Source organism: Girardinichthys multiradiatus, chromosome 7 (assembly GCF_021462225.1).
Source record: "Girardinichthys multiradiatus isolate DD_20200921_A chromosome 7, DD_fGirMul_XY1, whole genome shotgun sequence".
Classification (NCBI taxonomy): Eukaryota; Metazoa; Chordata; class Actinopteri; order Cyprinodontiformes; family Goodeidae; genus Girardinichthys; species Girardinichthys multiradiatus.
The window spans coordinates 41,461,870-41,479,866 of record NC_061800.1 but is presented as its reverse complement, the minus strand read 5'-3'; the positions used below and the strand labels follow the sequence as shown (position 1 = coordinate 41,479,866).

Sequence of the window (17,997 nt, the reverse complement as noted above, 5' to 3'; positions counted from 1 at the left end):
GGTCGGCTAGAGACCAGTTAGAAACCGTAGCAACCGATCCCTGCTGCCTCTGGTTGAACAACGTAAACATGAAGAAAAACGAGCAGAAACAGAACCAGGCTGTTGCTGAATAGAATGGACCCATTCTGTGTTTACATTAATAAACCGGTTTCCAGTTACTTCTTCAGTCCAATCCAAGTTACATCCATCAAGGAGATTACAGCTAGACCACATTTTTAGCCTTGTGTTTTTCCCTCTGAGTGGCTGCTGACTTACCTGCTACTTACTGGTTTTATCCTCACAAACCCATTAAAAAGATTTTCGTAGTGATTTGATCAGTATTGAGTCCATATTGATAAGATTTTATTAGAATTTAGTTTATTTTGATCATATTTTTCTGACCTTTAGTAGAAAGAACAAAGATTTTTGCTCTGCAGTGTCAAAAATGTTTAAAATTGAGTCTGAAACTTCCACCACAGTAAGAAACCTACTGCTGACACTTGGACCAGTCAGAACACACATCTTCTTTCAGACGTTTCTACAGACATCATGTTCCTACCTACTGGTTACTCATCTATTCACGCCACAGTTGTTTGTTGTATTTTTGTTTTGTTCTGTATTTTTCCTGTCTGTTCGTCGTTATGTGAAAACTCACATGGCTACTCCGAAGAACTCGTGTTTGGAGGTGGAGACGACCACGTCCGCGTCACACAGTACCTTCAGATACTGGTCCTTACTGGACAGGAAGCCCCAGTTCAGGATGTGTGACTGGAGGAGATGCTGGGAAGAGGAGAATATCTCTGCAGGAGGAGAACACAGCTTCATCAGGATAGGAAAGTTCTTTTAAACTGGTGGAGTTCCTGACTGAGCTTCCTGTTAGTCAGAATTTGTCTAGAACGATGAATGCAAAAGATTTTCTGAGTTTCTGTGACTCAAACCTTGAAGAAGCTGAGTGATCTGGTTCTTAGAATATTACCTGTGGATAAAAGTCAATAGAAACATGTTCCCTTCCTCCTCCTCCTGGCCTGTGATGGTCTTGCAGGAGGTTTATGTTGGTAATTAGAGGAAGAGGACAGTTTGATGAGGACAGATCTCCCTGATTAAACCAGCAGAGTCTCCAACAGGTGAAAGTGATCAATGCTCAGAGCTGTTAGTGGAATCACTAAGCTCCTAATGTGATTGGCTCTCGGCTGATTTACCGCCGACTGTTTGTTCTGCACTAAAACTTTATGATCCAATAACTCAGAGTGGGCTCGGCCCACTAAAACACCCACTCATCAACACTCCATCACATCGTTATTAAAACACTGAAATACACCCAGAGGAGACACACACATGCTGGAACACAGGTAAGCACACACCTGGACCAGCCCTGGTGCAGAACAGAGGAGCTGTGGTTCAAGTTCTGGTACTAGCCCAGGTTGCTCAGGACTGAATCAAACTTTACTGAATTTGTCTCCACAGCTCCATGGACCTCACCGTGTGTGTTGAGCAGGTGAGTGTGTACCTGGCACATCAGTGAAGGTCTCTCCCAGCACTGACAGCTTGAAATCCAGCTGTTTTTCCTTCAGTTTGATCAGAGTGTTGAAGAACATCTCAGGGTTCTTGTCGTGTTCCCTTTAAAAAACAAATTCCTTAACATAAAGTTAAACACATTGAAGGAATCCAGGGAGCAGCACTAGGCAGCATTAGATAAACTGTCTGACAGATTCCAGTTTGTTATTGCAACCGATGTACTTCCTCTCCCTCCCCAGGTTAGTTATGGAGTGCCACAGGGCTCTGTGTCTGGATCACTTCTCTTTACCATATATTCTTCCACTAAGCATGGAATAAATTCCATTTTATACAGAATGATGAATCAAATCAGCTAATTAGACTACAACTTTGAAAAACGACACAAAAGGCTGAATGAATCCAGTGTTGAACATCTCAGTCCATGTTTAATGTTTAAATACTGTGGTCTTCATGCTTGTCTGATCCTATATAGCCAGATGTTTGAGGCTGCATCACAGATCGTGGAGTTTTCTGTTATAATGTTTGTCCACACCTCACAGAGGTTCTGCTTAACCACACAGAACATCCGAACCAGCTTGATATAACAGACTGGATGAAAGCAGAACTCACCACCTATGAGGCCACACGATGTGTAGAGGGTTCACCTGGTCCACAGACTCTGAGTGCTGAACAGGTGTCAGAACGCTTCTGGGCTCAGAAGAAGACTGCACTGGATCCTCCTCACACCTACCAAGTCAGAACCAACCGTTGTGATAACCTACAGGCAATCCGACTCAATGTGCTGACCATGTGATTACCGCGACGTCTGCGGCTGACTGGTCTGCGCCTTGAAGATACGATGATCACTCTGCAACGTCTCTGCAGAGCGGCAAAGATGTCTCAGTTTGTGTTCAGGCAGCAGACTGAAAAACAGAACCAGAATTACTCAAACAGAACCCAGACAGACAGGGACAAAGAGTAGAACATGAGGCCGTCTTAAAGTCCGGCTGTTTGTTCCTCTGAGGACTTTAAAGAACAGGATACTAGTGATCCATTTAAGGAATGAACAGCCTGACTGCAGGCAGTAAAACCAATCAGCTTATTGATGATCATAGTGATGATGTCACCTCTGAGTCTGATTAAAGATGAAGGTCAACAACCGCCGAGGCTGCTGGGGTTTATAATCAGGGTAATAATCAGAGAGAGACGCTGCAGGGAGGACAGATCACTGAGCTGCACATGTACGGACAGCAGAGAAGAAACTAGAGGACTTCATGCAGCTGTTTGGTTCAGTAGAAATGATCCCAGATCCAACAGAACCCTGTCTGATTCCACAGCTTCGACATTTATAAAACACAACTCAAACAGTTATGGATTTAGAAGTTGATTGTAATAAAAACAGAGGGAACAAGTTTTAAACTGTATTCAAACTGAAGAACTGCAGCCATTTATTTAGGAGTCATTAGTTTTTGTTCTGTTGGATATGAAAATTGATCAATAATAAGAGCAGGTAGATTTCTGGTTGGTTTCTGGATGCCTTGTTACGTTAAATTTGTTTAAAACAGTTAAAATTTAAAGATTTTACTTTATTTTCCTGTTTCCACTATTTTTCTTCATCGTGAGTTCTTCCTGTTCTGTGTCCCTCAACGGATCAGAACTCCTGTGCACATTCAATCATGTCTGACTCCACATCTTATTCTGAACCATTTTACTTTGCATCCATCACATGAACACAGACTGAAACCAGAACCAGTACCCTTCCCTTGCAGCAGAAGAAACACGCAGCTGCTCGTCGTGACATCCTCATTGATCTCAGAGGAGTCGGGGTTCAGCAGCCATGATGGATGGAACGTCTGTTTCTCTCTGCAGGACTCCATTACTATTCAGTTACGATGATAGGCTGACTGATGGATGGAGGCTGTCACTACGGCAACCACCGAGAGACAGGCAACACCCTCACACAGCAGGCTCCGCCCACATTTCATGGCTTGAAGCTGAACCTGAACAATGTGGAGCGCCAGAACTAGGAGGTGGGTTTGTTTCCTGAAGGTCACATGACTGAAACATGTGAAGTTTTGATCTGAAAACTGGACTGACTCTGTCAGAACCCGTTAGCATCAGCACCGTCAGCCAGACCAGGCTGTATAAAGAGGGAGAGGAGGAATAGCAGCTCCTGATACCACCTGGAAGCAGTAGATACCACGACAGGGTTCAAATCCAGCCACAGGGCAGGAAAAAGGTCCCGTTAAACATAACAATCACACAGATTTTCCTGTGACAGGGACTGAATGACGACTACTTATCTAATATTTTTATCAGAAGATATCCATCTATTCCTCCATCCATCTCTCAGAAACATCACGAACAGCTCTATAAAAAATCTATCAGAACAGTCAGATGTGAGGAGATCACTTTACATTTACTGACCCAGATCTAAAAGGTGGAAGAACCTCCTCAGCATGTTGGGAAGTTCTGTGGAAACCCGAATATGACTTATTCATCTCCTTCAGATGTGTTCAAATCTGCAGGAGGCCTGGGGTTTGGGACCACAGTCACCAGACTGACCTGAGAACAGCCTAAACCCACCTGCTGACGTCAGGGAACTGGACCGGGTAGCTCAGAACCACACACTTTGGACGGATCAGCCGGTCCAGGTTTTTGGGTCTGTGGTCTGGGATCTTCTTCATGAAGGACAGGATGGAGGACAGGAAGGACTCCATGTTGAAGCGGGAGTTAAAGACCACCACATCTGACACCAGGCTGCAGGGACAATCAGAGACAAACCGAATCAGAACAGCAGAAGGGACGGGTCCAGTTTGGATATCCGGGATCTGTGGGACTAACTGTCTCCTAATGATCCCTGCTGTGGTCTGATGCTGTAATGTGGTTAGAGAAGACAGAGTATCTGCAGCTTATTGATGAGCTGCCAGCTAATCAACAACAATCAGTTTTACAGGCAGACAGCTGATCAATAACCTGAACCACTTGAATTAGACACAATCAACCAATCAGAATGCTCCTCATCACTAGCCAATCACAGGGCCTCATGAAGACAAACCTTATCAAAATAATTATGATAAATGATCTATCAGGTTCTCCACACCGGATTGTTCAGATTACTGCTGGACCAAAGCTCATCTGGACCAGAACTGATTCCTACTGGTTCTGATCAAGCTAGCTGGTTACCATGAGAGCACCTGGTTGTATCCATACTGGAAGTCTCTCTCCTGGTCTTTACGGACTGGATAGACCAGCTGGTTCTCGTGGAAGTACAGGACCTTCTTCAGCTGGGCTAGATCGGGCCTGAGAGCCACCAGCTCACACAGGTTCAGAACCGAGCTGCTAAACAGAACCCTGTGGAAAACAACACGACATTAGTGGACCAAAGGATTCCCTGCAGAACCAGAGAAGCTACATATAGAGACCATAAGAGTGAAGATTACACCGGTTCAGAAGGAGTAGATCTAGTCTAATAGTCTGATAAATTCATCTGTAATCTGATGCTGAACTTTGTGACAACATGTTTAGAACATGGGCACAATCTCCCATAAGGACAATAACTGTGAGGAAACAAGCTGCTCTCTGGATCATCCAGAGGCCCGGTCCTCTCTAATGCTCTCCTCTCCTCAGCTCACCCCACAGGTGTTCTATAGGAGACACCAAAGTCATGTTTTGGATCATTAGCAGCAGAGACCAATTGGGTTTTTATTTAAAAGGTCTTGGTATTTCAAAGAGTCCACGCCATGCACTCTAACAAGGTTCCTAGAACCTTTGGAAGACAAACAGGCCCACAGCATCACAGATCCTCCACCATACCTAACAATAAGCATGAGGTGCTTTACACCTATATTTCTTTAATTACATTCCCAACCTATTAGGGCTCCTCATTGAAGAATAGATCAACCTTAGTCTCATCCAACCAACGGACACAGCTCCACTCTGAAGGTAATGCTGAAAGTTTACACCAAAGTTTACTATGTCTTACTGTTTTCACACATTCTATCTGCAGCATACTTTACATGTTGTATTGTTTCACTCTCAACCTAAATGACTCTGTGGGTCAGCTTGTGTTTGGATAAAGAGACTCTGCATTAAAACCTGCAAGAATATTGATCTGCAGTCATCAGACTACAAGCTAAACTGCCTCCCTGGAGCTCATTGGTCTCTGCATCTCTGTGAAGCAGTTGATTAGCCGATCTGCTTTTCTATTTGATCTCTTTTAATCCTGTTTAGATGTGGTTTTATAATAACTCTGATGGAGACCAGAAGCCCAAACGAGTTGATCCAACACCAGTCATCTCCTCTAAATACTGCAGGGCAACAGAAGCTGAAATTCTGAGCTCCTCAGATAAAATGAGGTGAAAGCGTCTCAGAAACTTTAGTAAATCTGGGCTGTGGTTCTGAAAAGTGAACATTAACAACGTTCTGATCACACTAACACAATAAAAAAATAAAAACTTCATCTTTTCCATCTCCATTGTTTGAATGTGGACCATCAGGACCAGGTCATTCCCGACGTGGACCCTCTGATGATAGCTTCTAGGTCTTCACGTAACTCTCATCTATAGGTTCTCTAATTTCTGACTGAAGGGCTTTAATGTGGTTCAGTCTCTCTAGTCAGGACCCAACTTGAATTCTGGACCAGCTCTATTTGTTCTCAGAAACTGGTTTAACAAAAACTACATGAGTTAATTTTTTTCTGCGGACAAAGCACAGCAGAACAGAACCAGAATACCTGGTTTTGTTCGAGAACGTTTTTGGCAGAGAAGGACTCAGCTAATCCCAATAGACTCACATTAATCTATGCCCATTCAGATTTATACACAGTGTCCACAGTCCTGCAGATGTTCATGTGGAGGTTCTCCTGGTCTGGTGGTTTTTACTACAGCTGCACAATATATCGAAGAGCAGTCGTTTGTACATTAATACATGTAAGACCACAATCTCAAGGACTGCTTGGATACAATATTTGGTAGGATTTTATATTTCTTTAAGCCAGTAACATCTATCTTTATTGCAATATTTAACAATAAAAATCCAAGGTGAATCTTTTCTTATATTGTGCAACCCAGTTTTTTTTACAGTAGAATCACCTCTTGATCCACAGAGTTAAGTCAGAGATGAAGTCTTAGATCATTGGGTTCATGTTGGAACCAAAGACAGCGTGTCCTGAAGCTCCTGACTAGAGGACCTAGATCTACCTACCAGTGTCTGGTTATCTTAAAGTTCAGAGCAGTGATGGTTGTTGCTTGTGTCACTCTGAAACCAGTCTGGGAATGACTCAGCAGCAGCAGAAGCATTGACTGAAGCCCCCCGCACATGAAACTGATCCTTTTATCCTCCATCAGATCAGCAGCTTCAGACTATCTGCAACAAGCAGACAAGTCTTCATCCTGCTGCTCCGCAGCCTCGGAGCTCCCAACAGAACTCAGCCAACAGGTTCTGACCTACAAACTACAGAACTACACTGAATTTGTTGACTTTTCCTCAGCTTTTAACTGTATACAACATCAGATTTTAGCTGCACGTCTCATGAACATTCACGACATTCAGCTTGCAGGCTAGTTGATTCTTTAACAAAGAGACCCAGGAGGGTGAAAGTTAAAAGGTGTTTTATCTGATGTACTTTTATCTTCCACCACCAGGGCGGTGTCCTTTCACCACTTTTATTAGTTTTATACACTAATGAGTTCCAGGATCGCAATGAGGGCAGTTTGCTGATGACTGTGATTGGGTCTCTGCTCGATGACCTGAACTCTGTGCTGAAGGATTTTATCAGCTGGTCTGAGCGCTCATTTCTGAAGAATAATGTCTCAAAAAATATCGACAACTACTTGATTAGTTTTACTGTTGACACCCGTTTTGTTAAATTGTTTTAATGTTTTCTTATAGTTGTTGGTTTGAGCCCCTCAACCTGAAAAATAACCACAGACTGATGAGTCTTGTAAAGGCCCCCCAGCTCTACAGAACCAAAGGCTAAAGGTATCCTAGCTGACCCAAACCCCACTCTTTACCGTAATTACAGGTTGCTGCCATCTGATCGCAGATACATCATGATAAAGTGCAATATAAAAAGGTACAAATGTTCATTTGTCCCTGTTAGTTTCAGCCTCAATAATAATTTGACCCGATAAGCCCATATAGAGAATGTAAGAGCTTAAAGTTCGATTATGTACATTGTTGGTTTTCTGTATCTCTGTCAACTTTTCTTTGCATTTGCTCTTTACTGGCTGCAACACAAACTACCCCTTGGGAATTATAAAGTTTATCTTGATCTCTTGATCTTTACTCAGCAACTACCACCTTCACTTCTTCTTCATCTTTTCCAGGGACATCCATAGGAAAACACATTCCTAAGGCCTGGATAAGGAAGAGGAGGGTACAGTTACTGGATGGGCCTACCAGCAGTCCTGACTGATATAAAATGTTGGAGAGTTAAGAATGCAAACCACCCCGTTTTGTTGGACACCTTTAAAAGATCTTACAGCAAGAATAAGACAAAATAGCTCTTCATGGAAAGGTCTCATCAATGAAGGAACACTTTTAAGTGCTCAGAAACAACAGTTTTGATCTACCTGAGGTGTCTGCATGATGATACATGAGTGCCTCTAACCTGTATGATGAACAGGCAGGAATGGTCTGGCTGAAGTACAGAGCTGCTGTTCTCGCTCTCCAGTGCCATTTCTTGGCGGGCAGCGTGAAGAGGGAGCAGCCGTCTGTGTTCTCCTTCAGAAGGTCGATCAGCTGTTTGTGAGAGCCGCCATAAAATGCCTCGACCAGCAGGACGCTGGGAGAGCCGCCGACCTGATGGAGAGGTCAAAAGTCAGCAGCTGTTTTCCTTATTCACAGATCCGATGCAGATTAGATATTTATGAAATCTGTTAGGGATAAGTTGTCTTGAGAACACTTCCTTCCAAAAGAATTCACACATTAACATTTTTATGTTTTTTTTGTCAATTTCCAAACTCGAACCTCTTTGTTTTTATTAGGAATTTATATGATGACCAACACAAAGTGATGCGTCACTGTGAAAGGGAAAAAAACGAGACAAGGTCATCCATACGTTTTACAAATGAAAATTTAAACGGGAGGTTAAGTCCCCCCTACTCTGAAACCCATAAAAAAATCTAATAAAACCATCTGGCTTAAGAAGTCGCATGATGAGTAACTAGAGTCCACCCGTGTTTAATCAAATCTCTGTTCTGTGAAGGCTTCATAGGTTTGTTGGAGAACAATAGTGAACAAACAGCATCTTAAAGACCAAGGAACACAGCAGACAGGTTTAAAGCAGGGCTGTAGAAAACCTCAGCACAGGTGGGAGGAATTCCTCAACAGGACCACTATTCTGTCATGAACTCCACAAATATGGCCTTTATAGAAGGGTGTCAAAAGAAAGACATTGTTAAAAAAAATCCACATGAAGTCAAGTTCAAAGTTTGCCATACAGGGACACAGCAGACTTGGTGGTGGTGGCATCATGCTGTGGGGATGCTTTTCTTCAGCAGGGACAGATTGCTGATAAAGGCTGATATGAAGATGGATGGAGCTAAATTCTGGGCAATTCTGGAAGGAAACCTATTAGAGGCTGCAAAAGACTCGAGATGGGGTGGAGGTCCACCTTCCAGCAGGATAGCAATCCCTAAACCTGCAGCCAGAGCTACAATGGCATGGTTGAGGTCAAAGTTTTTTCCCCTGTTAGAATGGCCTGGTCCAGGGGTCTAAAATCTGTCTCCAGAGCTGAAAGAGACCCTTAGGACCTTCCACAATAGCTGATAAATGATAAAGAACCAACTTGTGTTTTTGATCATTTAAACAAACAAAAAAACACTCCCTCTAACCACCCAATACATCCAGAATACCCGTTACATGACAATGGAGAAAGATGCAGATTGCCATAAAATCTCACTGAATTAACTGAAATAGGTTGGAGATACCTTTTTGTTATTCTAATGAATTTATATTATTACATATTTTAGTCCTATATAACATTTTGAATGAAAAGTAATTTATTTTACCAAGAATAGTAACACGTTTTATATTCTGGGTCAATTTGACCTGAGAAAAAACAAACAATTGCTGCCAGTTTGTCAGGCTCTGGTTGGCCCTGCCTTGTTTCTCTGTCATCAAAGCGAATGACAAGCAAGATAACATGGAAAGTGTTTAGAGACAGGGTTGCTGGAAATATCACCCTTGCAGTGTCGCCGGTCCAAAGACTTGCTGTTGTTTCGCCTTTTGATTTGCACACGGCTGCCAAAATGAAGGCTTGTAGATGACTTCCATCCACTTCTTTCTACCATCCCCATACACAAGCCTACCCTCTGAATTTATCATCTCAGTATATCCGTTTCAATTTAAGGTGTGATGAACAGCTCAAATGCTGATTTTGTGTCTTGGACATGGCTGACAGCGTATCTGCTAGGACAACAGCTCATTTACAGAAAACCATTTCTTTGAAGTCATTTTAGTTGAGCAGAAAGGGAGAGCACACAGAGCACCAAAAGCTGCTGTGCCAGCATCTTTGTTTGATCCACCCCTTGTTGTGTGAGGTATCAATATCTTCACGGGATATGTATTTTCCCACCCCCACAGATTGGGTAGTATTAAACTTCTCACAGTGTTTCCCCTTTTCCATGCAGTGTTAACTATCGGTGGTTCTCGCCCTGCAATAGTTACAGTTACATGAGGGTTCGGGCCCTCAGCGTTTTTTTCTTTGCAAGATAACAAAATTTCATGTTATAGTGACCTTAATATCATCCAAAACATACACACATGGACAAAATTGTTGGTACCCCTCGGTTAATGAAAGAAAAACCCACAATGGTCACAAAAATAACTTGAATCTGACAAAGGTAATAATAAATACAAATTCTATGAAAATGAATAAATGAAAGTCAGACATTGTTTTTCAAACATGCTTCAACAGAATTATTTTTAAAAATAAACTCATGAAACAGGCCTGGACAAAAATGATGGCACCCTTAACTTAATATTTTGTTGCACAACCATTTGAGGCAATCGCTGCAATCAAACGATTCCTATAACTGTCAATGACACGTCTTCACCTCTCAGCAGGTATTCTGGTCCACTCCTCATGAGCAAACTGCTCCAGTTGTTTCAGGTTTGAAAGGTGCCTTTTCCATATGCCATGTTTCAGCTCCTTTCAAAGATGCTCAATAGGATTTAGGTCAGGGCTCATAGAAGGCCACTTCAGAATAGTCCAATGTTTTCCTCTTAGCTATTCTTGGGTGTTTTTAGCTGGGTGTTTTTGGTTCATTATCCTGTTGCAAGACCCATGACCTATTAGACATAAAGCTGATGTTCCTTGCCAAAAAATTCAGTTTTTGTCTCATCTGTCCATAGGACATTCCCACAGAAGGGAGAAGGTTTTTCTGGGTTCATTTGTTACCGTTCATATTATCCGTCTCTTTGTTTTGTCATCAGTTTTCCTCCTGCAGCCACGTCCAGGGAGGTTGGCTACAGTCCCATGGATCTTAAATTTCTGAATAATATGTGCAACTGTAGTCACAGGAACATGAAGCTGCTTGGAGATGGTCTTATAATCTTTACCTTTAACTTGCTTGTCTATAATTTTCTTTCTAATCTCCTGAGACAACTCTTCCCTTTGCTTCCTCTGGTCCATGTTGAGTGTGGTACCATGTCACCAAACAGCACAGTGACTACCTGTAGCCCTATATATAGACCCACTGACTGATTACAAGAATGGAGACACCTGTGATGCTAATTAATGGACACACCTTGATTTAACATCTCCCTTTTCATGGCCTGTTTCATGAGTTTATTTTTAAAAATAATTCTGTTGAAGCATGTTTGAAAAGCAATGTCTGACATTCATTTGTTCATTTTCATAGAATTTTTATTCATTATTACCTTTGTCAGATTCAAGTTATTTCTGTGACCGTTGTGGGTCTTTCTTTCATTAACCGAGGGGTACCAACTATTTTGTCCACGTGTGTAAGTGTGTGAAATATTACAATTTCTTATATGTTTTGTACAGCTAAACAGCCTGGGGTCAAATTGACCCCAAAGAACACCGATGCATAGAGCATGTGTACAGGACGTTGAAAAAATATTGTCATGTTCATTTTATGTTTACTCATATGTCCCAATTAACTTAGGAAAAGTCACTAAATATGAAGCCAAAAAATGGTGTAAAATATTTATTTACAGAAGTTAAACACTGAATGATGTCAACTTGACCCCAAAGGTAGTAGGTCAAATATACAGTAGAATATGACTGAATGTATACATATGTTTGTCTTGCAGAGTGCCTTGAGATGAAATTTGCCATTCATCTAAAAAAAGCTCTGAATGTTTCTGATCAATGCTTTTTAACCTATAAACAGCCTATTTTCTGCTGAAAACTCCATCATGAGTCACTGAACGCTGCGTCATAATTAAAATCTGATCTGAAAGTTGAAGGCCAGTCTGATGAAAACACAGCAGGAACACCAGCCTACAGTGTTTCCACACACTGACTGTAACCATTCAGAGAGATTTCCACAACACGGCTCTTCCAGCCTGACAGGAATCCCCGCCAGCTGCAGAAACACAGAGCTGAGAACATGCTAAGGGTCACAGCTCACAGCAGACAATGTGCTGAAGTTAAGTTGCAGATGAAAAACTGGCCTGATAGAGGCAGAGTGAATCCTCGCAGCTCTTCATCCTCCTTCTTTCAGGCCATAAATGAAAACCTATTGTTGTGCAGCCAGTTAACTCTGCAGTAACAAACCACAGTAAAACCCAGTAACATCCATCTATTTGCAGCACAATGTGTCCTGATAGAATCCATTATGCTGTGGGGAGGTTTACGCAGCCGGCGGCAGGAAGTGGACAGCTTACGGTCCCTGAGCTCCCCTGCTCTTCCTCTGAATTCCCTCCCAACCATTTCCAGTCCGTTCCTCCATTACGCTGCCCACAATGGGAGCTAATGTGGCTGCAGCAGCACTCAGCACTCGCCCACATACAGCTCCATCAGTCCATATCTGCTCGCTGCCACTCATATCAGGAGAAGGAAATGAGCTGTTTCTTCTGCTGGAGACAGATACCAACGAGCCTGCTGCCATGCAGATGTGTCAGAAAGACAAATCTGATTGGAAACAGAAGCACAATGTCAGCCTTTGTGCTAAAAATGGACCAATCTGTTTCCTGAATGCGTCCAAATAATGTGAAATATGAAAACGTGTCAGTGGGCTGATTAACTGCTGATGGACGTCCTTTTGGCCTTCAGAACACAAACCCGACGACTCCTGTTTCTGTTCGGGCCTCCGAGTGGACAGTTTTACCCCACAGATAAAGAATGTTCCTGCAGAGCCGACAGCAACCAGAAACCTATTAAACTAAATATCTGCATGAAGTAATTTGGGATTTTGTCTCCTGTTAACTTCTCAGACAGATGTTAGGATGTGAGCCACAGGTTGGAGACCAGGACAGCAACTTAAACTGGGAGACATGAAAACCACACAGGCAAAAAGTGAAAGTTTTTCTCTGAAGGTAAAAACCAAAAGGAAAGCTACGAAATTTAATGTTCAATCCCAGAAAAAAAAACCTACCTAAAAAAATAATAAGTTTTATTGTAACTTTAAAACTAGCAAGGAATTACAGCTAAACAACAAGGGACAAAAAGAAACAAAATACATAAAAAGAGGTCCAACAAAGTCAGAAAAAAAAAAAAAGATTAAAATGTGAAACATTCAGGTGAAAACCTGAAAGGAGAGAAGTTAAAGAATTCCAAAGACAAGAGAAACAGATTGACTTCAAGTCTGAAAGAACAAAGACAGAAATATTAGGTATGACTATGTAATTCGTAAAGTAATAGGGTAATAAAAACAAAGCATACAGTTAAAGCTGCCAAATATGAACAAGGCCTGACCTACAGTCTTGATCAGACTGGGGGAGTCGGACAGACCTACAGACGGATAGATAGATGTGGACAATGAGGACAATGGAAAGTCAAACTGCTCTCAGCAGCTTATTGATCAAGCAGACAGGAAGTCTGTTAGTAAATGTGAAATCAATCATTCCACCTTAAATCAAACAGAACCACGGTGGGGGATTCCAGCTCAGACACCTTTCCTCCCACCGCCATGAACATGGAAGGCTGCAGACAAACATGAAACAAAGGGTTAATGTGGGCGTTTCCCCAACAGGGAATCCCCCGAGCAGCTGCAGCGCCGGGCTGAGTCAGCGCCGCACCGTGCCGCCTGGAAACCAAACGGTAGAATCTCTGGAAACGCTTCTCACCGTGTTTGTCGTAAATCTGTGGGCGAGTCTGCTGCTTCATCCACGGTGACGTCCAGATGACTTCATGCTGTCTTAGACTCCTCACCAACAACACTGACTAGGTCACATAAAACAATATTCAGAAGATTCATCAGCAACACCACCCAGATGACTTCATTACATCACAACACCCAACAGCATCACCAAATCACCACCAAAACCACTCTGGGAGATGTAGTCGGTCAGAGGGGGCTCCTTAGTTTAAGTCAGAGCAGACTATTCTGAAAGAGACCATAAACACATTGGAAAGCCAATAGTTTCCAAACAGTTTGGAACAATCTAGAGTATACTAGAGTATACTAAATCCAAGACGTTGTGTCGGGACAACTACTATATGATCCCCGAGGGAGCTGGCAGAACCCGGAGCAGAAGCCCAATCTGGTTCTGAAAAAGTAACTAGCAGATATTTACAAAGCCCAAATTATGCATAGAAAACCATGGGTTTTAGCTTCCAGAGAGAGAGAGAGACCATTTAGTAAAGTTAAATATTCATCAGCAAAAGAAAATGTAACAATATCTTAGAATTCCCTCTGAGTCGTTAGATTTCATGACTGTTTGATGGTCACGTTTCTTTACTTCTTTATCAATAATCGAAATACATTAGTGTGAATTTTGTGTTAATTTTGCGATTCTGGGAATAAATATATTTCCATAATATATTCTACTCTTTCCTTTCCATGTGTGCCCTTCAGACAGATAAACAGCCAACACCTTCACCATCGATCACCACCAACATTCAGCAGGGTCACCAAAGGTCAGCCATGATCACTCTGAGGAAGTGACCGTCCGAACAGTGACCGTCCACTGATTTAGAACAACCTTACCTAACCAATAAAGACAGTCTATGATTAAGAAAGCAAAAACCTGGTAGAACAAGAGTAAATCACTCATCATTAACAGATGGCAGAAAAACACGTGGCCAGACTCTGTTGAGCCAGGCATTTCCTCTTCAGATTCATGAGACTCTATGAAAATATCTTCTCTACGAAATAACACTCATGCTAACCGGTTCAACACCAAGTGAAAAAGCCTTAATAATAACTGCAGAACCTTCAGCTTTTGAGATCCCAACTCAAATTATTTATAGGAATTCCTTATATTACCACCCATATTTTAGATATAATTTAACCTATCCTTAAGAAACAGTATAAAACCAAAGGCTAATTAAATCCAGACACCTTAATCATTTACAGATCTAATCTTACTTTCTTACCTAAATACCTTGAATATATAGCTGATACTCAACAATATTCACCTATAGAGCCTTACGTATCCAACCAATTACTGCCGAACAATAGTCCATTATTTTGTTACTTATAGGCTGGACTAATTCTTAATGCTACATTAGAATAAATTGGAATAAATTTGGGTTCAAATTAGATAAGAATTGGACCTTAATGAGCCTTCGCTGTGAATGAGCGCCAGACAGATAAACTGAACTGCACTGTACAAACTGCAGCTTCTCTGGAGAATCCCCCAACATTCAGCACCTTCCCCGTCCTGCTCATGCTGTTTTCTGCAGGTTCTGCTCAGCCGTCCCGCTGTGTTTGTCTGTATTAAGTGTGAGATGATGAAATGTTGCTGAATGAATCAGCAGCTAGTCCCTGTGTTATTTAAAGGTAGCTACTCCTGATCTGCCTAAGCTTTCAAGTTGTTCTCATTCTGACTCAAAGCATCTTTCATTTCACTCTCTGGCACTTCACAGCTCACTCGAAGGCGGATATCTGACTGAAATCGCTTGTTCGTACACATTACATTGTTATACTGGTTTATGGAAAGATCAACAAGTCAGTGTTGGCTCAGCATTAAATGTCACGGGGTAATATTTCAGCCGCCTTCTGCTTTTTGAGCTGTTTCAGCTTTCTGAAAATCAATAACAGCCAATATATTAATAAATTCTATTATCAGTCAAATTCAGTATGTGGGAGATATAACTAGAAATTAATAATTACAAATTAGTGCACCCACATTTTCACTGCAGAATCACAAGTTTGAGATCATAATCCCAACTGCATTTTATCTGAGCACCAAACAACTTTATTTCAGTAATTTTATAAGTACAATTCATGATATAGAGAGTCTTTGCATAAAGAGTGATGTTTCAGGTGTTAATTAATGTTCATTTGATGATTTGGGCATATAGCTAATGAGAACCCAAAAAAACAACATAACAATAAACACTGTTTATGTTACGGCCCACTCATTCAGCCACTGCTGGCTTGACAGTAGTCCAAGAGAAAATCACTAAAACCCTTTACAAGGTGGGGAGGCCACAAAAGGTGATTGATTGATAACTGGCTGTTCACAAAGTGCTGTGTTCAAGCATATTGATGGAAAGTCGAGTGAAAGGAAAAACTGCAGTAGAAAAAGGGGCACAGGCCGAAGAAGTATTTTTTTCAAGTCCAAGTTACGTCTCAATAATTTGAGAGATAAGTCCGAATCACACCTCAAGTCTCTAACTTATTAAATAAACATTTCACATCAAATTCCAGTAAATCCACATTGTTGTGAGTTAGCAAGAATTATTTTATTTGCCATGCAATTTTTGGAAACATTATTGGGTTTTATGCTCAAAAACACAGAAAACATGTTAATGACACAAACAAACTGCCTTTTTATGCGTCTTTATGATGACTCGGTTAACTCCAGTTTCTCCCTGTGTTCATATTTTCCAATCATTCATAATATATGGATGGGTTTAGAGGGTTTTCTTCTCATCTTTATAATACCAGGGAACCATGGCTTTTCTTTTCTTTTTCTTGGAGGTCAACCTTAACTGTACGTGATGGGTTTTATAGCGCCTCTAGTGTCCGATCGATGTGCCTCCATATTTGGATCTGATTACTAACCCAGCCATAGATCGCTGCTGTTATTTCTGGTGTTTGTTTGTTTTTTTAATTTAATATATCTTTTCTTTCACTCAATAACTGATGGGATTTCAAATGTAACAGAGTAAAACACTTCAATCAAAACATACTCAAGTAAAAGTTCAGCATTTGTAAACTACTTTAAAAAGGGCAAAGTACAGACAAAATGTACAAGGTGTGGACTGCAGCTGGAGACAGAGCTCCAGTCCACATCTCCAGGACATGGTCTTCAACTGCTTTGTGTTAGGCCTGTCCTGAACCAGAGAGATTGTAAGAAGAGTCTTACCTGGGCTAAAGAAAACCTGGATTGGACTGTTGCTCAGTGGTCCAAAATCCTATTTTAAGGTGAAAGACAACTTGGGATTTCATTTGGAAAAACATGTTCCAGTGTCTGGAGGAAGACTGGGGAGGTACAGACCCATGCTTGAGGTCCAGTGTGAACTTTGAATGATTTATTTTGGTCTCCTTTAAAAAAAAAAAAAAAAATCAGATGTTTTTTATCCACTGTAGCTCATTGCTCCTTCATTATGCCTCGGTCCACAGAAACTAAAGGTTAAAACACACCAGAGATCATTCTTGGCTTTGTTCTATTTTGAAGAGTCAATAAAAAATGATCAATGCCTGAAGTCCACTGATCTGCCCTGACTTCATGATCTTCAGCTCAACACATTTAATGTGTGTTAATGGCAAGACCTGACTGCATAACACAATGCGCAGCAAAGATCCCGTTCTGGTTTCGCCCTAACTTGCTGAAACGCAGCCGTCCAGAGTCGCCACACAGTTCTGTGGTAATGCACTTTAGAGGCTCATGCAGTATAAGAACAAGAGCTTTGCTTTGCACATTCTGCAATGGAGACACTACTGTCCCCACAACTTCCTGTAGTGCATTGCACTTATTAGAAAAACATTTATGTGGTTCTATACAATGCACCAACAATAAAGCGTCATATTGAGAATTTTAAGTAGTCAGTGAATGTTTTCAGTCTGTAAATGGTTTGCTGTTTAAAACCACTATCTGAGATAGCAGCGTTATCAGTAAACCAGCTGCCGATTGATCTTTTATTACTTGATTATTACACAAAGAGCTTATGCCTGAGACATTCAAGGTTATTTAATCGGCATACAGTCACATTTACATGGAGTGGAACTAAATTTGGCTACCAGTTAAAAGCAAAACGTCAAACAACAATAAATCAAATAGAAGAAAATGACAGAATAAAAAACAAAATCCAAAGTAATTGCACCAAAAGGAAGGGTAGTGGCTTAAATACTTGTACTAGTCTTCTTCGCTAGGTTTGAGTGTCTAGTCAAGCAGAACCGACATCCAATTCAATTCAATTCAAAAATACTTTATTAA

The 17,997-nt window shown here is 41.4% G+C and overlaps 1 protein-coding gene across 5 annotated transcripts in view; it reads right to left on the bottom strand.

Annotated features, from left to right (window-relative positions):
* Positions 1-17,997, bottom strand: part of gtdc1 (glycosyltransferase-like domain containing 1) — a 30,232-nt gene that overhangs the window by 6,719 nt on the left and 5,516 nt on the right. The window contains exons 1-9 of one of the 5 annotated variants that reach the window (XM_047371446.1): positions 13,735-13,831; positions 13,518-13,591; positions 8,049-8,277; positions 4,660-4,827; positions 4,060-4,233; positions 2,292-2,396; positions 2,104-2,220; positions 1,487-1,596; positions 635-779 (exon numbers count right to left, since the gene is read on the bottom strand). In XM_047371446.1, coding sequence (XP_047227402.1) covers positions 635-779; positions 1,487-1,596; positions 2,104-2,220; positions 2,292-2,396; positions 4,060-4,233; positions 4,660-4,827; positions 8,049-8,155 — 926 coding nt within the window. In that variant the 5' untranslated portion in view covers positions 8,156-8,277; positions 13,518-13,591; positions 13,735-13,831. Of the gene's footprint in view, positions 1-634; positions 780-1,486; positions 1,597-2,103; positions 2,221-2,291; positions 2,397-4,059; positions 4,234-4,659; positions 4,828-8,048; positions 8,278-13,517; positions 13,592-13,734; positions 13,832-17,997 lie in introns of those variants that run through there. The other 4 variants (XM_047371443.1, XM_047371445.1, XM_047371444.1 and 1 more) reach the window with 4 other exon arrangements.